The 26,316-nt window shown below is 35.4% G+C and overlaps 3 protein-coding genes and 2 pseudogenes across 8 annotated transcripts; 4 read left to right on the top strand and 1 right to left on the bottom strand.

Moving 5' to 3' along the window:
* The first annotated feature begins 544 nt into the window (after positions 1-544).
* On the top strand, positions 545-3,375 carry LOC102595593 (disease resistance protein RPP13-like; annotated as a pseudogene).
* Positions 3,376-9,920: 6,545 nt separating this feature from the next.
* LOC102587330 (disease resistance protein RPP13-like) lies at positions 9,921-12,737 on the top strand (annotated as a pseudogene).
* A 1,091-nt stretch (positions 12,738-13,828) lies between these two features.
* Positions 13,829-17,037, top strand: LOC102594936 (thioredoxin-like protein YLS8). Its single transcript, XM_006359242.2, has 2 exons — positions 13,829-14,074; positions 16,534-17,037. Exons 1-2 carry the CDS (start codon positions 13,955-13,957, stop codon positions 16,840-16,842), a joined length of 429 nt encoding a protein of 142 aa, XP_006359304.1. The 5' UTR covers positions 13,829-13,954; the 3' UTR covers positions 16,843-17,037.
* Positions 17,038-17,785: 748 nt separating this feature from the next.
* LOC102594158 (putative pentatricopeptide repeat-containing protein At5g08310, mitochondrial) lies at positions 17,786-22,142 on the top strand. Of its 5 annotated transcripts, none has more exons than XM_015314372.1 (4): positions 17,786-20,664; positions 20,756-20,889; positions 21,377-21,638; positions 21,756-22,142. In XM_015314372.1, the coding sequence occupies exon 1, from the start codon at positions 17,901-17,903 to the stop codon at positions 20,457-20,459; it is 2,559 nt and encodes an 852-aa protein (XP_015169858.1). In that variant the 5' UTR covers positions 17,786-17,900; the 3' UTR covers positions 20,460-20,664; positions 20,756-20,889; positions 21,377-21,638; positions 21,756-22,142. The 5 variants fall into 5 exon arrangements, with proteins under 5 accessions (XP_015169858.1, XP_015169857.1, XP_015169859.1 ...); XM_015314371.1 differs by having other exon boundaries at positions 20,747-20,889; XM_015314373.1 differs by having other exon boundaries at positions 17,786-20,889; positions 21,410-21,638.
* Positions 22,143-22,835: 693 nt separating this feature from the next.
* Positions 22,836-25,407, bottom strand: LOC102593843 (pentatricopeptide repeat-containing protein At5g08305). 2 transcript variants are annotated; one of them, XM_015314378.1, is made up of 3 exons: positions 23,420-25,407; positions 23,201-23,281; positions 22,836-23,123 (listed from the first exon to the last, which is right to left on the bottom strand). In XM_015314378.1, the coding sequence occupies exon 1, from the start codon at positions 25,249-25,251 to the stop codon at positions 23,572-23,574; it is 1,680 nt and encodes a 559-aa protein (XP_015169864.1). In that variant the 5' UTR covers positions 25,252-25,407; the 3' UTR covers positions 22,836-23,123; positions 23,201-23,281; positions 23,420-23,571. The 2 variants fall into 2 exon arrangements, with proteins under 2 accessions (XP_015169864.1, XP_006359300.1); XM_006359238.2 differs by having other exon boundaries at positions 22,836-23,281.
* Between the last annotated feature and the right edge of the window lie 909 nt (positions 25,408-26,316).

Genomic DNA, 26,316 nt, shown 5'->3' with positions numbered 1-26,316 from the left:
TATATGAGAAGAATTTATCTGATTAGAGTTGCTTGGTATATAAACGGGAAACAATTCACTGGACAGAACTTTTAAAATAATGTTTGTCTTTCTCAAACAAACCTTCTATCTGCACGAGGTAATGGTACAGTCTGCAAACATTTTGCCCTCTCCAAACCCCACTTGTAAAATTTCATTGTGTATGTTGTTGTGGTTGTTGTTTGCCCTAGGGGACTTGTGCCTTGGGACATAATTTCTTGTCTTAAAACACAACTTGTGACACATATAGCTCAGAGTGTCCAGTCGGACACCCTTCGTTGAAAAATTATATTATCTATATATAGAAAATTGTATAAAATATATAAGTCAAAAATTATTTTTCATACATATATATTAAATTCTGAACATCATTAGCGAAACTTTTGGCTTCGCTACTACATTGAAGTTATGGCTTAGAGCATAACTTGTGTCATGCAATTTTAAATTCTTAGCTTGCAGTTAGTAGAAAATATATACTTTTCTTTACCATTAACCTCAAATCTATCATCTTTCTACTTTTAGACTTTTTCCTCTGTCGGATTTTTAAAGCTTTAAATACTGAATTCCATTATAACATTATTCATCAGTTATCAAACTCTCAATATTAATTCCATACACAGTTTACCTTTTACAAAAAATATTAATTTCCATATTCCTAAAGATGGCTGATGCCTTTGTGTCATTTGCAGTTCAAATATTGGGTGATTTCCTAATACAACAAGTTTCACTGAGAACAAATCTCAGAGATGAAATTAGATGGCTGAAAACTGAGCTACTCTTCATACAGTCTTTCCTCAGAGATGCAGAACTAAAGCAAAGTGGAGATCATAGAGTTCAACAATGGGTGTTTGAAATCAATTCTGTTGCGAATGATGCTGTCGCTATACTCGAGACATACAGTTTCGAGGCTGGTAAAGGTGCTAGTCGTCTCAAGGCTTGCGCTTGCATATGTAGGAAGGAGAAGAAATTCTACAATGTCGCAGAGGAGATTCAATCACTCAAGCAGCGAATCATAGATATTTCTCGCAGGCGAGAGACATATGGTATTACAAATATCAATAATAATGCTGGAGAAGGGCCAAGCAATCAAGTTAGAACATTGAGGAGAACAACCTCATATGTCGATGAGGATCACATTTTTGTTGGCTTTCAGGATGTTGTACAAACATTGCTAGCTCAACTTCTCAAAGCAGAGCCTCGTCGAAACGTCCTCTCCATTCATGGCATGGGCGGATTGGGCAAGACTACTCTTGCGAGAAACCTCTACAACAGTCCCAATATAGTCTCAAGCTTCCCTACACGCGCTTGGATATGTGTTTCTCAAGAGTACAACACAATGGATCTTCTTAAGACTATCATAAAATCCATCCAAGGTCGCACCAAGGGAACTCTAGGATTGTTGGAAACTATGACAGAAGGAGATCTAGAAGTTCACCTTCGTGATCTATTGAAAGAACGTAAATACCTTGTGGTGGTTGATGATGTCTGGCAGAAAGAAGCATGGGAGAGTTTGAAAAGAGCATTCCCGGATAGCAAGAATGGCAGCAGAGTCATTATTACCACGCGCAAAGAGGATGTCGCTGAAAGAGCAGACAAAAGAGGTTTTGTTCATAAACTTCGTTTCCTAAGCCAAGAAGAAAGTTGGGATCTCTTTTGTAAGGAAACTACTTGATGTTCGAGCAATGGTTCCAGCAATGGAAAGTCTAGCTAAGGATATGGTGGAAAAGTGTAGAGGCTTACCTCTTGCAATTGTTGTATTGAGCGGACTACTTTCGCATAAAAAGGGGCAAAACGAATGGCAAAAGGTGAAAGATCACCTTTGGAAGAACATTAAAGAAGATAAATCTATTGAAATCTCTAATATACTATCCTTAAGCTACAATGATTTGTCAACTGCGCTCAAGCAGTGTTTTCTCTACTTTGGTATTTTTCCAGAAGATCAAGCGGTCAAGGCTGATAACATAATATGGTTGTGGATGGCAGAGGGTTTCATACCCAGAGGAGAAGAAAGAATGGAGGATGTCGCTGAAGGCTTCTTGAATGAGCTGATAAGACGAAGCTTGGTTCAAGTGGCACGAACATTTTGGGAAAAAGTTACTGAGTGTAGGGTTCATGATTTACTCCATGATCTTGCAATACAAAAGGCATTGGAGGTAAACTTCTTTGACATTTATGATCCAAAAAGCCACTCCATATCCTCTTTATGTATCAGACATGTCATTCATAGTCAAGGAGAAAGGTACTCCTCACTTGATCTTTCTAACTTAAACTTGAGGTCAATTATGGTCTTCGATCTAAATATTCATATGTTGAGCTCAATTATGTTCCAGCATCTATATGTGTTGTACTTGGATATGTCTGTTTACAGTCGTTCTTCTGTATCAGTACCTTATGCCATAGGAAGTTTGTACCACCTCAAGTTCTTAAGATTGAGACGTACCTGGAATGTTCCCTCTTCCATTGGCAACCTCAAGAATCTACAGACACTTGTTGTCGATCAAGGGGAATTCTCTTGCGAACTACCCCACGAGACAGTTGACCTGATAAATCTAAGACATTTAGTTGCTTCATATTCAAAACCTCTGAAACGTATAAGCAAACTCACTAGTCTGGAAGTTCTTAAAGACGTTCGTTGTGATCAGTGGAAAGATGTTGACCCTGTTGATTTAGTCAATCTTCGAGAATTAAGCATGGATCAAATTACCAAATCTTACTCCCTGAACAACATTAGCAGCTTGAAAAACCTTAGTAGTCTCACATTGTTTTGTAAATTGGATGAATCATTCTCATCCCTTGAATTTCTTAGTTCTTGTCAAAAGCTCCAGAAATTGTTGTTAAAAGGGAGAATAGAGAAACTGCCTCTGTTTCCAAATTCCATCACAATGATGGTTCTTAGGAAGTCAAAATCAATGGAAGATCCGATGCCTACTTTGGGAATGTTGCCAAATCTAAGAGATCTCATGTTAGAAGATGCTTATAATGGAAAAAAAAAAATGTGCATTGATAGCAGCTTCCGTCAACTCGAGTTCCTTCATCTTTATCATCTTTCAAACCTAGAAAGATGGCATTTAGCCACAAGTGCCATGCCTCTCATTAAAAGTCTTGCTATCAGTCGCTGCTCAAAACTGAAGGAGATTCCAGAGAGAATGAAATATGTTGAAGAGAAATTAAATGCAGTGGATCTTTAGAACCATATGCGAGGTTTTATTTGATAATGGAAACCTATTTGAATGTTTTTTAGTTTTTGAATGTTTGATTTCTTTCTGTTTTTGTTAGTGTGTGGAAAAATGTGTTGAAAGAGAACTTTTTTTTTTTGGGGGGGATTTTGTGATGATTTAATTAACAGAAAAGGGGTTAAAAAAATATGATTGTCTTCACTAGTTTGGTCTAAAAATGCTCTTATTGTTGTACTTAATAGGTCAAAAATGTCTTTTTTTCAATTAAATATATTATTTCTTTTTTTTAAAAACACTTTCTTTTTCTAATAATGATTTTTGAGGGGAAAAATAGAGAGCAAATCACTCATAAGTAGCGAGAAAAAAGATAAAATAAAAGAGAAAAGTGCTCATAAGTCAGCGAGGTGATCAATTTTTTTATGCCGTTAATGATAGTTATAGCATAAACATATCTCGCTTCTTCTCTAGCGAAGTGTCCCTTTTGATTAAACTAAAAATTGAATGGCCCTTTATGTATTTTGAAAGAAAAAGTGATGTTTTTTTAACTTTGGATTCGAAATTTAACCATCCAAACATAACCCATGAACGAGTTTTTATAACTAACTTTAAAATAAAGAATAAAAAAAGGAAGATAATATATACTCCTCCCTCCGTTCACTTTTAATTGTCATGATTTCCTTTTTTAGAGTCAAACTATAATTTATACTTTCATAAAAATTAGGACGAAGGGAACAATAATCACGTTGAGCCATCATGTTTGAAAATCGAATGATCGAAACTAAATAACAAAAACAATCAAATTGTAAAATCGAATGCACAATAATCACTATAGAGTACCTGATCCAACTAGCAAGGGTGGAGCTAGTTTTTCAGTTATGGATTCAGCTGAATTCAGTAGCTTTGATCTAAATCCTATATATAATACATATAAATTGTTAATTTTAAAACCCAATAATTCTAAATGATTAGAAATCCAAATTATCCAATAATAATAACAACATTGCATGATCAGTACTATTAATCATCAATTGCTTTTAATGGATCTATCTTTGTATGATGAATAATCTCTCTTTGCAAAAATTATACCAAGCATTAGGATTTATAATATCAAAGCAAAGTAATAGTAGTGGTTTATTTGCCGGCAACATATATAATTTATAAAATATAAATTATGGAATACTTAATTTTCATTGGTGGAGAAATCAAAGGATGGATAAATCTATTTAAACAAAAAAGGACATTAAAGTACTAAACTCAATTATTTGTAACACAAATGTAATAGAAAATATATACATATAGCTATGAGTTCAATTTTGAGAATTAGAGTGTTAACCACATTCCTAATTATAATTTTAGTCATGGGTTACTTTAATTGTTTTGTGATAAGTGAATTTCCAGAGTCTAAATTATTGGACCATACATGCAATGGTGAAATGTATGACAAAAATGGTCCATTTTCAGATAGTTTGTCTTATATATGTTCTTATAGAATTAAGTAATGAGACACCAAAACAAGGTTATGATCGATTATTACATAACATCTCCTTATCCTAATGATGCTTTAGCTTATGGTCAATGCTACTTGTAGTTCAAATGTAGAATATTCAGATTGTGATACAGCTTGTGTTAGGCTTGCAAGAGTATATTTGATGACTACTTGTGATGGTAGTATTGAAGGTCAAGTCGAATTTGTTGATATATTGTTCGATGAGATACAAACAATACTCGTTCAGCTAATAGACTAGAGCCTGCATATCTTTTGTTGTGACGATTTATTGAGATTTAGTCCTTGTTCGATGGTTTTTTTCATTTCTTTCCATTCATTGTTCTTCTTTTGTGGCCATTGGTTTAGTGTTGAAATAATTGTGTTGTTGAGTTTGATGTCCTTAATTTAATTTTGTAATGTTAATTAAGTTGAAAAGTGTTTTCAGTTTATATTTGAAGATCCATCTCCTCAATTATATATTATAAAGAAATTACACTTTGCCTTCAACTTACACAATAACACAAAGCACAATTTTTTATATTAGCTACCAAGTCCAATACATATAATTAAGGAAAAAGGATATAACGTCGTTATTAAAGGACATAAAGAAATAAAAGCATACTCCATGTACAATCATACACCTTCTACAATGGCCCTTGAACGTTTGTTGATATGAGGATGCATGTGATAGACAACGTTATTCTATAAATATAGGAATAATCTTATGGAATTAGTTATTTCGTGTCACCCTATCATATATATAAAATAAATTATCTCATCATTATTACCACAACTCCACCTCCCTTTTTTTTACTAATGACTCAAATATAAGCTTTAAGTTGAACTTAAAATAAAAACAGTGAAATAGGGCACTACCTGAATTCAAACTCTAGTCTCGCCAGTAATTTCTCTAGCTCGTACCAGCGACTCAAGGACACTTTTATGCATCGTATGGGATCAGTGTTAATTATATTCTACTTTCTGTTAGTTTCTCAATATATATATATATATAGATATAATTGAAATTAACGGGTGCACGTGCACCATGTGGGTCTACTTTTTGCATATAGTACATCTATTGGTATAAATAATCTTTAGACTACCTAACACATACATCTAAATATCTAATCAAATAATCGAAATTAGTTTTCCTTTATTCCTCCTTGCAGACCATCCTTAAGGACTCGTTTGGTAGGATATTTAGTTATTTCGAGATTGTGATATTATTTATATCTCACATTAAGTTACAATCCGTATAATTAATTTCGAGATAACGTGTTTAGACAAAACGAGCCCTAAGAGGGGGTACTAGCACATTCGAGACCCTTGCAGGAGTACCCCTAAGCCGTTCTTCTCAGCACTCTGTTTCTCACCCTCTGTCAGCTTCTTCACTGTTTTTTATTTCAGCATAAAAAATCAAATCAGCAATAGATAAAAATGTCGTATTCTTGCTGAAGAAGAACGGCTTGTAATCATTCGATTTGGCCATGATTGGGATTTTACCAATTACCACCCAGTGAAACAGCTGAGCTAATAAATCTAAGACATTTAGTTGCTCGGTATCCAGAACCTTTGGTACGTAGATTCAAGCTCACTTATCTTCAAGTTGTTGGTGGCATCTGTTGTGATCAGTCGAAAGAGGTTGACCCTGTTGATTTAGTCAATCTTCCAGAATTAAGCATGGATAATATTACCAAAACAAATTTCAACCAACTATAATTAAAAATTCAGTCCAAAACAAATTCAAATTTTACCCAAATAATGTCAAATTTTATGTTATTAGTCTCGTCAACGTTTCAGTTCTTTTGAGAAATTATCAATTCAAAACAAAATTCGTTTTCAGGAAATCAATTTTGAGATCTTGACCTTCAAGCTTTTACAAAACCTTTATGGAATAACCTCCAAGGCTGAATTCGAATTAATTTGTGCTGAATTATCGAATATTTTATTTCTTCTCTTCAAAGTTACAAAACGCATCTTCAAATTGAGAAGTCATGTTCATCATATTTTTTCCTATAGATTCCCCTAACAAGGATTCTTAAAAAGAAAAGAAAGGTATCTAGTATTTAAGGATGAAATTTGAACATACTAAATTTAAAATTTCTCATTTTACTATTTATAATATGATTTTATAACCTCATTGATACCATGAAAATTTAAAAACCATGTATTTTAAAAATCTTCTAGTCCTGATTAAAAATTTAATCTAATATGATAGTATGTCTTATTAAATAAAGTACAGAAATATCGTGATATTTGCCCCAGGGGACATATTACCGAGGGCCTTTCTGAAACAACCTTTACCTTCACGAGGTAGTGGTACGGTTTGCATACATTTTGCTCTCTCCAGACCCTACTTCTTGTTGTTGTTTGCCCTGGGGGACATAATTTCTTCTCTGAACACACAACTTGAAGACTTAGGATACTCCAATATTATCGAGGTGCATCAATATTATCTTAATTTAGGCCTTTAGCAAAATTTTCAATAATAATTAACAGATAATTTAGTATTCGATTGGTTACTAATGATCAAATATAAGCTCTAAATTAACCTTAAAATAAAAACAACGAAATAAGGCACTAGCTGGATTCAAACCCTGATCTCGTGAGTGATTTCTCTAACTTGTACCAGCTCCTCATGGTCAACGATTAATTATATTCTACTTTATGTCAGTTTCTCAAAATAAATATACGCGTATATAAATAAAAAAATTTCCGAAATTGACAGGTGTATGTTGTAGAGGATTCATGTAATAGACTCGAACTAGTTTTGAATTAAATAGAAGCTATGAAATTGATGACTTGATAAAAGAGGAAACTTTATTGGCTAGAATGGAGCAGATTAGATTATTTGGAAGGACAACTTTGACTAGCTTGTTTGTCCGTTTGAAACGCTACGTCTGATGAATTCGTTGTTCTCTGTTGGGTTAACTGATTACGGAAGAAAAAGATTATTGATTCAACTTTTTTATTGGGTTGAATCACCTGATTGTGTCATATTTGATGAGAAATAGAGTGTTGGGATAGTAGTTTTTATTTGCTTATTTATGCTGAATATAACTGCACTAAGGTATGGAAGGCATGGTCCGTCCAAAGTCCGGATAAAGGGGGAGGGCTGCAGTAGGTCAGATGTTAGCTAATTATGCTGAATCCTTTATATATGTGGGTATAGAGGACCCACACTACCGATCCCCAGTTAGTTTGTAGTCGAGTTGTAGTTGATTGATTGCTATATTAAGTTTCTGCAGTATTAATTTTGCCATCTTTTGATGTGGAGTTGAAAGTGGTACGTATTAACAAAAGCGGATCCAGGATTTGATGTTTATAGATTCTAAACTAATGCCTTTTGGACTTACTGAGTTCTATATTTATAATGTGTACATATTAAATAGATTTACCTGTACCTAAAACGTACATCCACAGTTGGTGTGAGTATGGTTAATTCTTGCATAAAAATTGGGAAAAGGTACAAGTACCCCCTAGACTATGACCGAAATTTCAGAGACACATCTTAACTAAACTAAAGTCCTATTAATCCCTGAACTCATTTTTTTTTGTAATTTAGTGCACCTTTTTGGCTTACGTGGCATCCAAATATCTCCCACGCACCTCAATTGTGTGGAGTCACGGAGTGTGCCACGTAAGACAAAAGGTGTACAAAATTACAAAAAACTAAGTTCAGAGGGTAATAGAACCTTGGTTTAGTTAAAGTGTGTTTCTGGGATTTTGGTCATAGTCTAGGGGGGTACTTGTGCCTTTTCCCAATTTTTATGCAAGAATTAACCATAGAGTATTCTACTTCTTTGAATTAATTAGTAAAAGAAAAAAATATTTTTATATTAAAGAGTACTATGGAATTTGCTTGTTAGAGAGCGCTTCCCCTCAATTGGCCCTACGCGGCGCGAATTTGAGATAGTCAAGCTCTAGCGGGTATCAGAAACTGAGTGGGAGACCCAAAAAAAATACAACTACAATAAAATACCAAACTTAAAAAACAATTTACATATAACTCATCCGTCATTATATGATTATCATATGATTTTTTATATAATTCGAATGTAATTTTAAATTTCTACGAACTATAAGTAAAACTTTAGTCCAAAACTAATTCTAATTTTACCCAAATAATCTCAAATTTTATATTATTAGTCTTGTCGAAGTTTCAATTCTTTTGAGAAATCACCAATTCAAAACAAAATTCGTTTTCAGGAAATCAATTTTGAGATTTTGACCTTCAAGCTCTTACAAAATCTTTATGGAATAACCTCCAAGGCTGAATTCGAATTAATTTGTGCTGACTTATCAAATATTTTATTTCTTCTCTTCAAAGTTACAAAACGAATCTTCAAATTGAGAAGTCATGTTTATCATATTTTTTCCTATAGATTCCCCTAACAAGGATAGTTAAAAAGAAAAGAAAGGTATCTATTATTTAAAGATGAATTTTGAACATACTAAATTTACTATTAATAATATGATTTTATGACCACATTGATACCATGAAAATTTTAAAATCTTCTAGTCCCGATTAAAATGGCGTACCTAGCCAAACATGTTTCGATAAAATAAGGCAAATGGAATATAATTAATTAGCTAAAAGTGATTTAGGTGGAGGAACAATTAAACCAACTCTTCTGAATAATAAAATCTAATCTAATATGATAGTATGTCTTTTTAAATAAAGTATAAAGTACAGAAATATCGTGATATTTGCCTTAGGGGACTTATTGCCGAAGGCCTTTCTGAAACAACCTTTACCTCCACGTGGTAGTGGTACGGTCTGCATACATTTTGTCCTCTCCAGACCCTGTTGTTGTTGTTTACCCTGGGGACTTGTGCCTTGGGACATAATTTCTTGTATATATTAACACACAACTTGTGCAAATGAAGCAGTGGCGTAGCCACATATAGCTCAGGGTGTTCTGTCAGACATTCTTCGTCGAAAAATTATACAATGTATATAGAAAATTGTAAAAAATATATAAGTCAAAAATTATTTTTCATACATATATAATAAATCTTGAACGTTGTTATCGAAACTTTTGGCTTGGCCAGTACACTGAGCATAACTTGTGTGATGCAATTTAAAATTCTTGGCTTGCAGTTAGTAGAGAATATATACTTTTCTTTACCATTAACCTTAACTCTATCATCTTTCTACTTTAACACTTTTTCCCCTGTCTGTTTTTTTAAGCTTTAAATACTCAATTCCATCATAACAATATTATTCATCTCTCAATCACTTATCAAACTCTCAATCTACTGCTTCCATACACACTTTACCTTTTTTTTCAATAAAAAATATGGCTGATGCCTTTGTGTCATTTGCAGTTCAAAAATTGGGTGATTTCCTAATACAGAAAGTTTCCCTGCGTAGAAGTCTCAGAGATGAAATTAGATGGATGAAAAATGAGCTACTCTTCATGCAGTCATTCCTAATAGATGCAGAACAAAAACAAAGTGGAGATCAAAGAATTCAACAATGGGTGTTTGAGATCAACTCTATTGCTAATGACGCTGTTGCTATACTCGAGACTTACAGCTTCGAGGCTGGTAAAGGTGCTAGTCGTCTTAAGGTTTGTGCTTGCATCTGTTGGAAGGAGAAGAAATTCTACAATGTCGCAGAGGAGATTCAATCACTCAAGCAACAAATCATGGATATCTCTCGCAAACGAGAGACTTATGGTATTACAAATATCATTAATGCCGGAGAAGGACCAAGTAATCAATCTGCCATGGTAAGAACATTGAGAAGAACTACTTCATATGTGGATGACCAGGATTACATTTTTGTTGGACTTCAGGATGTTGTACAAACATTGCTAGCTCAACTTCTCAAAGAAGAGCCTCGCCGAAGTGTCCTCTCCATTCATGGCATGGGCGGATTAGGCAAGACCACTCTTGCTAGAAACCTCTACAAAAGTCCTAATATAGTCTCAAGCTTCCCTACACGTGCTTGGATATGTGTTTCTCAAGAGTACAACACAATGGATCTTCTTAAGACTATCATAAACTCCATCCAAGGTTGCACCAAGGAAACTCTTGATTTGGTGGAAAAGATGGCAGAAACAAATCTAGAAAATCACCTTCGTAAGCTATTAACAGAACGCAAATACCTTGTGGTGGTTGATGATGTATGGCAGAGAGAAGCATGGGAGAGTTTGAAAAGAGCATTCCCGGATAGCAAGAATGGCAGCAGAGTTATTATTACCACGCGCAAAGAGGATGTCGGCTCAAAGAGCAGACGACAGAGGTTTTGTCCATAAACTTCGTTCCTAAGCCAAGAAGAAAGTTGGGATCTCTTTTGTAGGAAACTACTTGATGTTCGAGCAATGGTTCCAGAAATGGAAAGTCTAGCTAAGGATATGGTGGAAAAGTGTAGAGGCTTACCTCTTGCGATTGTTGTATTGAGCGGACTACTTTCGCATAAAAAGGGGCTAAGCGAATGGCACAAGGTGAAAGATCACCTTTGGAAGAACATTAAAGAAGATAAATCTATTGAAATCTCCTGCATTCTTTCATTAAGCTACAACGATTTGTCAACTGCGCTCAAGAAGTGTTTTCTCTACTTTGGTATTTTTCCAGAAGATCAAGAGGTCGAGGCTGAAAACATAATATGGTTGTGGATGGCCGAGGGTTTCGTACCAAGAGGAGAAGAAAGAATGGAGGATGTCGCTGAAGGCTTCTTGAATGAGCTGATAAGAAGAAGTTTGGTTCAAGTGGCTAAAACATTTTGGGAAAAAGTTACTGAATGTAGGGTTCATGATTTACTTCGTGATCTTGCGATACAAAAGGCATTGGAGGTGAACTTCTTTGACATTTATGATCCAAGAAGCCACTCCATATCTTCTTTATGTATCAGACATGGCATTCACAGTGAAGGAGAAAGGTACCTCTCATCACTAGATCTTTCTAACTTGAAGTTGAGGTCAATTATGTTCTTCGATCCAGATATTTGTAATGTGTTCCAACATATAGATGTGTTTCGACATCTATATGTGTTGTACTTGGATATTAAAGGTAGTGTTATACCTGAAGCCATAGGGAGTTTGTACCACCTCAAGTTCTTAAGATTGAGAGGTATCCGTGATCTTCCCTCTTCCATTGGCAACCTCAAGAATTTACAGACACTTGCTGTTGTCAATGAGGGCAGATCATTTTGCCAGCTACCCCCAAAAACAGTTGACCTAATAAATTTAAGACATTTAGTTGCTCGGTATTCAGAACCTCTAGAACGTATAAGCAAACTCACTAGCCTTCAAGTTCTTAAAGGTGTTTGTTGTGATCAGTGGGAAGATGTTGACCCTGTTGATTTAGTCAATCTTCGAGAATTAAGCATGCATTATATTAGCGATTCTTACTCCCTAAACAACATTAGCAGCTTGAAAAACCTTAGCACTCTCACATTGTCGAGTGAGCTTAATCACTCATCTCCATTCCCATCCCTTGAATTTCTTAATTCTTGTCAAAAGCTCCAGAAATTGTGGTTAAAAGGGAGAATAAACAAACTTCCTCTGTTTCCAAATTCCATCACAATGATGCTTCTTTGGAAGTCAAGCCTGACAGAAGATCCGATGCCCATTTTGGGAATGTTGCCAAACCTAAGGAATCTCGAATTAGAAGAAGCTTATGAAGGAAAAGAAATAGCATGCAGCGATAACAGTTTCAGTCAACTAGAGCTCCTTACTCTTAATGATCTTTACAACCTAGAAAGATGGCATTTAGGCACAAGTGCAATGCCTCTCATTAAAGGTCTTCATATCTATGATTGTCCAAAACTGAAGGAGATTCCGAAGAGAATGAAAGACGTGAAACGTATTTTATAATAGCAAAGGTAAATCTCAATCCTACATAACTTTCTTCATTTTTTTTTCTTTTACTCCATATAAATAGTGTGTAAAATCAACAGAGAAGAAGCTGTCACTTGAAGACATTCACCTTCATCAACTTGGCTTCTCCAACCATCAATCAACTTGGATTATTTCAACATTCTATTTTTTTTTGGTCCAGAAATATCATTGTCTTCAATAGTTTGATATAAGAATGCTCTTATTGTTACTTAATAAGTCGAAACTGTCTTTTTTTCAATTAAATAGGAGTATATTATTTCTCTTTAAAAAAAACACATTCTTTTCCTAATAATAATTTTTTTCAAAATTAATGACGGGATTACTATGAGGGCATATAATAAAAGAAGTTGAGAACTCGCTTAGTGTGCAACGAGAATAACAAAAAAAAAACTTTCAAACTCGCATAGTGTGGAGCGATTTTTGGAAAATGAAATAGTGAGCAAATCACTCATAAGTCAACGAGAAAAAAGAGAAAATCGCTCATAAGTCAACTATTTAAACAAAAAGACATTAAAGAACTAAACTCAATTATTTGCAACACAAAAGTAAAAAAAAGATATATACATACATGTAGCTATGAGTTCAATTTTGAATAAAGAGATAATTTTCCACTTACTAATACTCCTAATCAAATAGTACATATGGACTCGGAGATCAACTCAGGATTGAAGACTTTGGATGCTTTAATATTATCGAGGTGCATCAATATTATCTTAATTTAGCCCGATAGCAAATTTTCAATAATAATTAACGGATAATGTAGTATTCGATTGGTCATTAATGACTCAAATATAAGCTTTAAATTAAACTTAAAATAAAACCAATGAAATAAGGCACTAGTTGGATTCAAACCCTGGTCTCGTGAGTGATTTCTCTAACTTGTACCAGCTCCTCATGGTGCACGATTAATTATATTCTACTTTCTGTCAGTTTCTCAAAATAGATATACGCGTATATAAATATTTTTTTCCGAAATTGACAGGTGTATGTTCACATATAGGTCCACCTTCATATTATAGTACATAAATTGGAATAAATAATCTTTAGATTAACAAACACATCTAAATATCTAATTAAATACAAAATTAAATAATCCTATATTTTATCAGATCCTTATCAATCCTAGCAAACCATCCTTAAGAACTCGTTTGCTATGATGGTTAGTTATTTCGAAATCGTGATATTATTTATATCTCACATTAAAAAGTAAATAACATAATTAATTTCGAGATAACGTGTTTCCGACGAAACAAGCCCTAATAAGGGTACTAGCACATTCGAGACCCTCGTAGGAGTAGCACTTTTGGTACCCGTAAAAATATTCATATCGACCTCTCATCACTCTGTTTCTCTCCTTCTCTCTCTGTGTCAGCTTCTTCTCTGTTTTTTTTTTCAGCATAAAATCAAATCAGCAATAGATAAAAATGTCGTATTTGTTGCCACATCTTCACTCTGGATGGGCAGTGGATCAAGCTATTCTTGCTGAAGAAGAACGCCTTGTAATCATTCGATTTGGCCATGATTGGGATGATACTTGTATGCAGGTACCTTACAATTAACCTTTTATTGTCAATTTTTCGAATTTTCTTATTTGGGTTTTTAGCTAAAAGAAGAATCTTGGAATAGATATAGAGGATTCGTATAGTCGACTCAACTACTATGGTATGAACAATTTTTTTATATGAAATTTGTTTGGTTTTTAGCTAAAAGAAGAATCTTGGAACATATATAGAAGATTCATATAGTCAACGACTTGTTTGGAATTAGATATAAGCATTTGAACATATAAATGGGAAATTACTGGAAATGGGTAATTAGTGAAAAGAAGAATCTTGCAGTTGTAGAGGATTCATGTAATAGACTCGAACTAGTTTTGAATTAGATAGAAGCGTTTAAATTGATGACTTGATTAAAGAGGAAACTTTATTGGCTAGAATGGAGCAGATTAGATTAATTGGTGATTATTTGGAAGGACAACTTTGACTGGCTTGTTTGTCCGTTTGAAACACTACGTCTGATGAATTCGTTGTTCCTGTTGGGTTAACTGATTACGGCAGAAAAAGATTATTGATTCAACTTTTTTATTGGGTTGAATCACCTGATTGTGTCATATTTGATGAGAAATAGAGTGTTGGGATAGTAGTTTTTATTTGCTTATTTATGCTGAATATAACTGCACTAAGGTATGGAAGGCATGGTCCGTCCAAAGTCCGGATAAAGGGTGAGGGCTGCAGTAGGCCAGATGTTAGCTAATTATGCTGAATCCTTTATATATGTGGGTATAGAGGACCCACACTACCGATCCCTAGTTAGTTTGTAGTCGAGTTGTAGTTGATTGATTGCTATATTAAGTTCTGCAGAATTAATTTTGCCATATTTTGATGTGGAGTTGAAAGTGGTATGTATTAACAAAGGCGGATCCAGGATTTGATGTTTATAGATTCTAAACTAATGCCTTTTGGACTTACTGAGTTCTATATTTATAATGTGTACATATTAAATAGATTTACCTGTACCTAAAACGTACATCCGCCATTGGTGTGAGTATTGTTTTGGGTTCCTTTTGTAAGTGATTCAAAATTGTTTTTGCCTGTGAAAAAAGAAAAGAAGCTTTGCTGTTTGAGAGTTGTTGATTCTTGCTTATAGCTACCCTGCACTAGTAATAAAAGAAAAAAAAAAAGGCAGCTTGTAAACGCTTGTAATTCAACAGGTGGCGAATAAGTCTGTAATCTAAGTCCTGCGGAATTTGAGGCAGGTTTTACATATGTTTTCCATCTTCGAAATCAGATGTCTAGTGAGATATTGTGTAATGGAAACTGAATGGTTTTGTGGTGAACAGGTGATTTTTGTCTTTTGATGAGAATGGTGGACTGGTGATTTTAGCTTGAAACTTTTTTCCTGTCAATCTATTAACTTTTAGTATAGGTTCTTTGGAAGTTAATCTATAGGGTCTTGTTTGGTGAATTGGGTGATAAGGTATACTGATTAAGTTTGGGTATTGGATTATGGAACAACGTAGTCAAGGATAGTAAAAGTGCTAGAAGCTGCTATTGAGGCTGAAGATCATGAACTGGGATGATCAAAATCTTGTTGTTGCTCGGAGTAACAACAACAACATACCCAATGTAATCCCACAAGTGGGGTCTAAGGAGGTTGGTGTGTATGCAACCTTACCGCTAACCTTACGAAGGTGAAGAGGTTGTTTCCTATAGACCCTCAGCTCAAGTAAAACAAATACAGTAGCGAAGAAGCCATGGTGAAAAAAATTGAGTAAAGAATAAGTAGAAACAACAAAAATGTAGAATCAAGCAGAAAGACACTCTAGTATGATCATATAGGACTAGAATTAGCAACATAACATCTCACTCATCCACCTATAAATGGTAATATGCTAAGATATGCTTACATGTTTTATTTTGACTATGTATCCTACATTACATCTTCCAACAATGTTTGCCCAACGTAATACATCCTAAAAACAAGTGAGAACAGCAATGAAGTGAGCCACACATCTCACTACTATAATTTTCCGGATCATCCTGTGTGGATAGATTCTGAAATCATTTCTTTGAACTGATTTCGCATTATTAGTGCTTTTTTAAAGAAGAGTGATTGGTTCATTGGCTACATTTTTCTTGAAGTACATTTCCTCTTCCCTGCACATAATGCCATTATCAGGAATTTGAGTCGTAAGTCCGTGGTCCTGGTATGACTAACCTTTACCTCAAAACCAATATGTCTGTTACTCTTTCATGAGCTGTTTGATGTGGGCTGGTAATTTGTTCACAATTACAGGTTGGTGATGTAATCCTGCTTCCTCCATTTCTTTGTGGGAGGGGGAGTAACAAGTGTGTCGTCGATAATTTTGCATATCAAATGCTGCAGATCTCGTCTATGTTCAAATCATGGCACACCTCTACGCTTTTCTGCCTTTTCTTAGGCATCTAAGACTCTTTGCCTTGTAAAAATTTAGTTTTAATTCCGTATTTTTTCTGGACTCCAGATGGACGAGGTGCTGTCTTCAGTTGCAGAGACAATCAAGAACTTTGCTGTGATTTACCTGGTTGACATCACCGAGGTCCCTGATTTTAACACGATGTACGAGCTGTATGATCCATCCACCATCATGTTCTTCTTCAGGAACAAGCACATTATGATTGATCTTGGCACTGGGAACAATAACAAGATCAATTGGGCCCTTAAGGATAAACAAGAATTTGTCGACATTGTTGAGACTGTGTATCGCGGTGCCAGAAAAGGCCGGGGTCTAGTCATTGCACCAAAAGATTACTCTACCAAGTACAGATACTAAGTTACTTGGTTGCTGGAATATGTTGTATACTTAATGACAAAACTGGAAGAACTGATAGAACAATGTTCAATTGAACTGTAAAAAATTGATCAAGCATGATTATGATGAGCTTCTTGGATAGAGAGAAAATAAAAATATAAAGCTGATTCATGATGGCCTACCTTTTTCTTAGGTTAAAATCATGGTTTGAAATTAGGTTGATTTGAAGTTGAAATTTTTTTTGAATATGTAATTTGGCTTTTTAAAGTTGTATTTTCTCTTGTAGATATTAAAATCTCACAATTTGTGAAAATGACATAAATCTTTTAGCTTTTATATAATCTTACCGAATGAGCAGATTATAGGTTATGAATAAGGTATCGGACTATCCTAGGGTGTCGAATTAATAAATTATATATCTCCATGCAATTGCTATAATAATCCCTTGTTTATATGATATCAACAATTGATATATAATCCTTTTATGTGTTATGAACAATTAATATTGAAGTTGAAATTTTGTGTAAATTTCATAAACAAATGTTGATATACTTTGATTTTAATAGTTTTGACAAATTTAAATGCGATAGTGCATACTAAAACTTGAAACATAAATGTTACCAACAAATGTTGTGGTGATTTATTTGAGAAAAAATTATAAAATAATTAAAATCAAGCTTTATCGTTTGAAATTGTGATACATACATTAAAGTTTTTGGTAGTCAAATTCTTGTTGCAATGGAGTGGTAAGTACTTTTTCATCTTTAATCAGAGTTTTCAAAATATTCTAGATTCGAATCTCCTAGTTAACCAGAGATTTCAGAATGTTTCGGATTTAAGCTCCCAAATTAGGAGTCACTTTTGTTAGAAAGCATGTTAGGCACGAAAAACGAAAAAAAAAAACTTTGAAACATTAGAAGTCCATTTTTATCATTTTCTCTTCTCTTAACCAAGCCTATGAGCCTTTAAAGCTCTCCAATTTTACCAATCACACTTTCTTGTTCCAAGAAATTTGGACAATGGAGTAACACTCCCATTACACACTTAAATACTCACCACTCTTCCCCAAAAATACATCAATGGCTGCTCTGTGTAGAATCAGAAGACCCAATTTGCTTTTCTCCAATTCATTCAAACAACTCCTCAACATATGGACTCACCACAACATTCTGATTCAAACCCCTTTTACAAAACACAATCTTTCTCCATTTTCTTCAACACCCACTTGCCCAAAACCTCCAAGTCCCCTTCCCCCAATTTCTTCAGACGATTCAAGAATCGCTGATAGACTTGTTCACATCTTTACTAAGCCTCGTGATTCATCAAAAAGCCAAGAACTTGATGAGTTGGGTTCAAATATTACTACTTTTATTGTTGAATTTGTTCTTAGAAAGCTTAGAAATTGGAGAATAGCTCATTTGTTTTTTAATTGGGCTTCGAATTTAAAAGGGTACCGACATAATTGTCATACTTTTAACTTGATGGCAGAGTGCTTATCAGGTGCTCGACAGATTGACTCAATGAGAGTGTTGGTTAATGATGTAGTTAGATTTCAGTGTTATTTTACGCCTCGTGGTTTGGGTTTCTTTATAAGGTGTTTGGGTAATCAAGGGTTGGTTAAGGAGGCTAATGAGTTGTTTGATCAGATGAAAAAATCAGGTCTTTGTGTTCCGAATTGTTTTACTTATAATTGTTTGTTAGATGCTGTATCTAAGGCTGGTGATGTTGGTTTAATTGAGCTGAGATTGAAGGAGATGTGTAGCTATGGGTGGGAGCTAGATAAGTATGCTTACACACCAGTTTTGCAGTGTTACTGTAATGTGGGGAATTTTGAAAATGCGTTGGTTGTGTTTAATGAGATGCACGTAAAGGGATTGGTCGATGCACATGTTTTGTCGATCTTGTTGGTTTCTTTTAGTAAGTGGGGTAAGGTGGATAAGGCATTTGAGTTGGTTGAGAGGATAGAAGATCTTAACATTAGCTTAAATGAGAAGACATGTTTTGTTTTGATTCATGGTTTTGTGAGGGAAGGTAAAACAGATAAAGCGTTGCAACTGTTGGATAAAATGAAGAAATTGGGTTTTGTGCTGGACATTTCTGTTTATGGCGTGCTAATAGAAGAGTTGTCTAGGAATAAGGAGATTGAGAAAGCTATGCAGCTGTACGAGGATATGAATGTTTCAGGAGTCCATCCTGATATTAAAATACTTAGTGACCTTATGTCTTGTGTGCGTGAGGAAAGAGACATGATCCGGATAGTTGAGGGGAGGTATGAGAGTCTGGATCTGAAAGCTAGGATGTTGTTGTATAATTCTGTGCTGAAAGGACTTATTAACAATGGTTCAACTGATAAAGCATATCGTCTACTTTCTGCATCAACGTGTCTCGACTCCGGTGGTGATTTTAATGAGGACAATCTTTTCCCCATGAAGGAACTTGCTTGTCCTAATACCATTTCTTTTGAAATAGTTATTGATGGTTTGTGTCGTGCGGATAGGTTGGAAATTGCTCTCAACCTGTTTAGAGATATGGACCATATTGGTTGTAAACGCAGTGTGCTACTTTACAATAATTTAATTGATTCCTTGAGTAGGGCCAGCAGACTCAATGAGTGTTATGAGCTTTTGGATGAGATGAAACAGTCAGGATTTCTGCCAACACATTACACATACAACTCAATTTTTGGATGCTTATGTAGGCAAGGGGATGATGCAGGCGCCCTTGCTGTGGTGAGGGAGATGCGTGTGCATGGCCATCAACCTTGGATAAAATATTACACACTGCTCATGAAGAAACTCTGCAAAGATGGGCAAGTAGTCAAAGCTTCTAACTTTCTTGCTGACATGGTTCAAGAAGGATTTCTCCCTGATGTAGTTGGTTATTCGGCAGTCATAGACGGCCTTGTTAAGATTAAACAGTTGGATGAAGCACTGAATCTTTTCAGAGGGATCTGTTCTCGGGGTTATTGCCCTGATGTGGTTGCTTATAACATTATGATTAATGGGCTTTGTAAGGCCAAAAGGGTACTTGAAGCCCAGAATCTTCTTGATGAAATGATGGATAAGGGGCTTATTCCATCAGTTGTTACCTACAACTCACTGATTGATGGGTGGTGCAAAAATGGTGATGTAGATCGGGCAATCGCATATCTCACTAGGATGAATGTAAAAGAACGGGAGCCCAATGTTATCACTTACACCACTTTAATAGATGGGTTATGCAATGCCGGCAAACCAAGTGATGCTATTAGTCTTTTGGTCAAAATGGAGGCAAATGGGTGCTCTCCAAATAGAATAACTTTTATGGCTCTCATTAGTGGTCTGTGCAAGTGTCGGAAGCCAGATGATGCTCTGATTTATCTGCAGGAAATGGAGAGGAAGGATATGAAACCCGATCCATCGATCTACATAGTGCTAATAGATGCTTTTATAAAAAATATGAATCCTAATGAAGCTTGTGACCTACTACAAAAGGTGGTCCATGATGAGTCTCTTCGAGATTTAAATAGTAAGAGTCGTCCTATTCTCAAAGAGGCAATACTTTCCCTGTCAGCCGATCCAAGGACGTCCTCAAATTTAAAAATCCTGTTGGAGGAGGGTCACCTTGCAGCACTCTGTAATGTCAATGAAATTGGATGACATGATAAGATATATTAGATGTCTTGACCTCATCTGTCATCTATAGTTGCATAGGATTAAGAACGAAAGTTAGGAATTGAAGAGCATCAAGTGTCGAGCTCTACGCTTTGCTGGTTTTGGTGTACTGGCTAGTTCCTACTCATTATTTCATCGTCAATGAAAATTGCTAGACCCTACATTTGATATAATGGCAACACGCTGAGGAGTATGTGTCTTGCGGCTTTCTGCTCGTTGTCTAAGTAACTCTTTCTATTGTGACCTCAATTTGTTTTATTAAATGTTTCAAGAATGATTAGATTTGGTTGAAAAGCTTGAGGGGACTTTGTATGTTGAGGAGAATTGATGTGTGAACTCTAGTAAGTAGCAAAGAAGCGTGGTGGCTGTATGTGGGACCAGTCACTAAGTCCGTTAAGGCATCTGCGCATCTCAGGTACAACTCCGTATGCATTACAATTTCATCCTGTCTCTGGTATCCAAGTGCATTTTGTGTTTCATCTCATATGCACACACACATTACATTTTTCAAGCACAATACAGATGATGTAGTTTTTATGCAACACCAAAATATTTCAGTGGTCCATATTACCTATAAAGTCTATATTGCCTTCATAGATATCTGTTTTGTGTTTGTGATGGATGAAGCTTGTGACAGAGTATGCATAGAAGATCATGGAAATAGTAGCAAACAGAAAAAAAGTTATTAATAACTGGACAACATTGATAGATGACTTTGGCTGAATGAGTTTGAGTCGTATGACACATTTTTCTCAATGGTTTTTGTTCATGAATGAAATTGACTTGCCAAAAAATGAAAATGATTCTGGAATTCTTAACAACGGAAAGGTTGTAGTTGGTACTGCAGAATGCCAATTTATGAAATTGTCTGCATTCAGAATGATAGTTTCCTGTTTCTATAGATTTCTGGATAATGTTGGCAAAAATTGCAGCAGCGATCTGCAAACATGAAGCATCAGGCGCTAAAACGTTTATTGGAAGAGAGATGCATCCCTCTCATGGTAAGACAAACATACTACAGCAGGACCTGCTTGATACAGAGAAAAGTATTCTACAACAACTGCAACGCGTCAGCGCCAAACAAGTTGAGTCGGCTATATGAATCCTCACTGACCATGTCACTCCTTATAAGCTCATCTCAGGCCAATATTGTATGAAATAACGGTATGTGGCAGCATAATTAGATACACTTGGTTTCTCTTCCTTGCAATTTTGAGGAAGCTTTTTTGTTGTAACTTTCATTTGTTGGCTTTGCATTGTTAAATGAAATCGCCACTACAGGTTGATGAAGCGCAACTACGATGAACCTATTTCTGACAAAAGAGGGGTCTTTCATAAGATCTAGAAGCTATGCTTACAGCTTGTTTAGGAGGTGTATGGTGATTTGGGACAAGTTTTGATAACTGGAGTCTCAACTATAGAACCTCCTCTATCTTTCGTTGTCGTTTAAGCTATCCTGATGAGATCTGGTTGATCTTCTTGTGTTGATGGGCAAATATGTGTGATATCTTATTTTGGAGGAATAAGAAAGGCTCTCTCACCTGCAGCTCCCAAGGATAGTGTTTGATGAATTTCAACCTTCTAATTGTACCTACTCATTTGAGTCATTTCTGGATTTGCTAATGACTGCTACCTTGATCTCTGGCAGAATTGAAAATTTTCAATGAATTCTTGTGTTCCTTTTAAAAAAACTGTTTTCCTACATTTCTCTTTTCTCATACTCTCTCCATTTCAATTTGTTTGTCTGATTTGAATTTGATACGGAGTTTAAAAAAGTAAAAAGAAGACTTTTGAATCTTGTGGTTAAAATGGATTAAAAAGGAAAGTAAGATTAACCAATTGAAATGGAAAGAGTATTATTATTTTCTGTTTCCTTGGCATTTTGTTTACTTTCTTCATTAGTTTCATTTGTTCTTCATCTTGTTTAACCACCACCATCAGCAACCATATTCACCATGGATCTCTACCCCACAACCACCACAGTTCACCACCATCACCACCTACGACCACCCACCTCTAGCATCAGTCACTGTTGCTTGCCGCAACTGAACAACATTCATCTTTGGTCATTGTTGCACAATCACCACCAATCGTAACTGTACAATCACAATCACCATCATCAGCCACATTTTCTGGAAAAGGGTCAAATATGCCCTTAAAGGCCAATATTTGGTCCAAATTTGTGCTTTATTTAAATGACAACCACCAAATAACCCTATCAGATAATAAGTGAAAAAAGGTCAAATATGCTGTTAAAGTATGTGAAATTGAGCAAATATGTCATTCGATCAACTGTACAAGTTTCGTGTTTTGGTAATTTGGACAAGACCACAGGTAACACACTTGGAGAATGATTACTCAAAAGATCAATGCTACCATTTCTGATTATTCCAATAATATACCTTCATCAACTCCAATATGAGGTCTCCCTGTAAACCTTTTAGTTCTGTATTATAATTGTACATCAGATAGTGTCTCATAGTAAATGACAAGCACATTATTTCAAACCAATACCAATACATAGTCAAGGATTTTGATATCTGTAGGCATTCACATTTGCAAGTTGGAGAAGGTTCAGCTTTCGAAATGAGCAGGACTTTACTTCAAGTTTGAGATTTCTTCAAGGAATTCCGTCCCAAATTTCTGTGACTGCAACAATCGTATTCAATCAAGATAGATACATCAATAGGGGTCAATATCAAATGTATAGAGTGAGCTACGCCTACACGTGCATTGCAATGGCAATGGAAGTTTGGCGTATGCTGTGAATCTTGATTTTCAATCTGTTAGCCTGTTTCAGTCACGACCTGCAAAAGGAGACGATAACAAAGAGTTAGATCACTTTGCAAAACTCATTATTGGTATACAAGAATGTGCTTCCTTATTTCAAATGTGTACATATTTACTTTGCTTCATAGTAGTTCCTTCTAGCAAAATGCACTTACGAGATAGTAATGAGTTTACTGGGCTCTCTAAGCCACCCTCAACGTATGGTTAGGAAGATTCACTGCAATCTGAGTAGTACAATAATGTATCATAGCACCGATAGGTGGCTCTCCGCCCTATACTGCTCAAAACGAACTGTGTGATCTTGATCTTATAGCGAAAAATCATTCATCTGCAAGGCACTGCTATCATCTCCATTACCAATTCCTACATTGATATCACATAACAATTGTTCTTGCTCTTCACAATCTCTACCAAGCTTCATTTGCCACAAAACAAAATCTAGAATCGTGTAGATTTGATCCGATTCAGGGTGTGCTTTATCATGTGCTATGAATCTGTGAAGAGCCCCAAAGATCTCCACAACACTGAAACCAGGCAATTTCTTCACTCCCCGAGTATCCATAGCTTCTCTCATGGCTTTTGCTTCATCCCAACGCTTTTTAAGTGCATATACATTAGATAACCCAACATATCTACCATCATGAAATGGCTCCAAGTCGATAAGCTTTTTCCCTACTATTTCTGCAAGATCCAACCTTCCATGGTTGATGCAGCCACTAAGTAGTGCACCTAACATGGAAGCAGTCGGTTCCATAGGCATTTCACATAGAAACCTGTAGGCTTCTGTTAAACGACCTGCACGTGCTAGTACATCCATCATGCAGGCATAATGCTCACACTTTGCTGTCGTTCCATCTTTACCAAGAGAATCAAAGAAACACCAAGCCTCCTTAACTAATCCTCCATGAGCACAAGCGCATAAAAGACACAAGTACGTAATCTCATCTGGTCTCACCTTTAAAATGCACATTTCCTTGTACAACTCCAAAGACTCAGTAACCAGGCCATGTGTTGCCAAACCTCCAATCATGGCATTCCAAATCAAGACATCGGTTTTTCTCCCTAAAGCCTCTCGAAACACAACTAATGCCTCCTCTACTGCACCACACTTAGCATACATATCAACAAGCGACGTCCTCAACACTAAAGTCATAGGCAACTTATTCTCAACCACGTACTCATGCATTACCCTCCCTTGCTCAAGCGCACCCAAGTGAGCACAAGCACCCAAAACACTCACCATGGTCACCTCATTCGCTTTTGGCCCTTCCACTCTCATTTTCTCAAACATCGCCAACGCCTCAGCATATTCTCCATCCTTAACATACCCATCAATCAAAGAGCTCCACGACACAACATCCCTCTCAATCATCGAATCAAACACCTCCCTCATCAAAACAACATCCCCACATTTCCCATACCCATCCAACATCGAATTCCACGACACCAAATTCTTCACAGGCATTTCATCAAACACCTTCCTCGCACACAAAACATCACCACAAGAACCATACATATGAATCAACGAATTCGAAACATACAAATCCACATCAAACCCATTTTTCAAAACCCCTCCATGAACACTCCTACCAATTCTAACCTCACACAACTTAGCTAAACACTTAACAACAAAAGGGTACGTAAAATAGTTCGGAAAAACCTCATTTTGCAACATTTCAACAAATAAAGACAAAGATTTACATGGGTTTTTGCTGTTAGAATAACCCCTTATAAGAGCATTGTAATCAAAGATTGTTGGGTTTTTAATTTGTAGAAAAACACGATGAGCATAGTCTATATTGGAGGAATCAGATAATGCTGTGAAACAGAGGATTCTTGAACTGAATTGAGTTTCCTTGGAAATGCCACAGGTTATTAACAAAGCATGGAGTTTCTTGAACTCTGAAATTGATTTGCATTTTTCAAGAAAGGTGATGAATTTTTGTGTTAGAGTAGCGGGATTTGAAGATACTGTAACATTCAACATCTACTAAGGCGAATTGATAGCTGAAATGAGCAAAAAAACTTGTGTTTGAACCAGAATGGTTATGTACAAACACTTCCAGCTACCTCACTCTCTCCCAACTCCCACTTTTTTGCTCCCTGGCTCGAACTCTTACCGAAACTTAAGGTTGAAGGTGAGGTATTTACTATTCCAGCAACTTATTATCACAAGTGTTGATATTAATATTTGATCAAAGAGAATTTTTTTTTGTTGATAGTGGGGTTGGAATCCATGAAAAATATTTTCAATGTCCCTATCATTGAGTTCAATTAATTTTGTTAGAGGTTCATAAATCATATTATATTAAAAGTGGGAAGGTTTTTAGTTCAAAGTTGAATTACGAAAATGTCCTTCACTAATCTTTAAAATTAAAAATGTCTTTTACAAACTTCTTAAATTAAATAAAATAATGATAGCTCAACAGTTTTCTACTCCCTCCGTCCCATTTTATATGATGTACTTTGATTTGGCACAAACTTTAAGAAAAATGAAAAGACTTTTAAAATTTGTGGTCCAAAATGAATGATAGAAATTTGTGTGGTTGTAAAATCATTTCATTAAGGGTAAAAAAGACATTTTATAGGCAAATTGTTACTTAAAATAGAAATGTGTCATTCTTTTTGGGACTGACTAAAAAGGAAGTAAGTCATATAAATTGGGGACAGAGGGAGTATCTTTTATTGAGCTTTAATTATTTATCCTTTTAGTTTTTGCCGTTAAACTCATTCCAACAACACTTACTGTTTTACACTAAATTCAATATAATTAAGATTGAAGATGAATAATCACAATCTCCTTAAATACAATCCAAAAACGTTTTTAATCATAATTTTCTTTGTTATTGTTGATCAATGTTTATATAATTTTCTGCCACAACCTTTTCCTATTCTTTACATTACAAAACTCTATAAAAGTACACAATAAGTCTTCTTTCTCCCATCTTTCCATCTCTTCATTCTGCCAGATTCTTTTTCCAGGTATATCCATTGTTTTTATATACATATTTGTGGTTTAAGCCTCATCTTAGTATGTTTAATTAGTGGTATG

The sequence above is a fragment of the Solanum tuberosum genome, unplaced genomic scaffold, assembly GCF_000226075.1.
Source record: "Solanum tuberosum cultivar DM 1-3 516 R44 unplaced genomic scaffold, SolTub_3.0 scf00296, whole genome shotgun sequence".
NCBI classification, from domain to species: Eukaryota; Viridiplantae; Streptophyta; class Magnoliopsida; order Solanales; family Solanaceae; genus Solanum; species Solanum tuberosum.
This window is presented reverse-complemented; position numbering and strand designations above follow the sequence as displayed.

Bases quoted from the DNA above. Each gene is read 5' to 3' on its own strand.
- LOC102594936 (XM_006359242.2), top strand. From the start codon at position 13,955: ATGTCGTATTTGTTGCCACATCTTCACTCTGGATGGGCAGTGGATCAA. The intron at 14,075-16,533 runs GTACCTTACAAT...TCTGGACTCCAG, and splicing joins GGGATGATACTTGTATGCAG to ATGGACGAGGTGCTGTCTTC.
- LOC102593843 (XM_006359238.2), bottom strand. From the start codon at position 25,251: ATGTTGAATGTTACAGTATCTTCAAATCCCGCTACTCTAACACAAAAA.
- LOC102594158 (XM_015314372.1), top strand. From the start codon at position 17,901: ATGGCTGCTCTGTGTAGAATCAGAAGACCCAATTTGCTTTTCTCCAAT.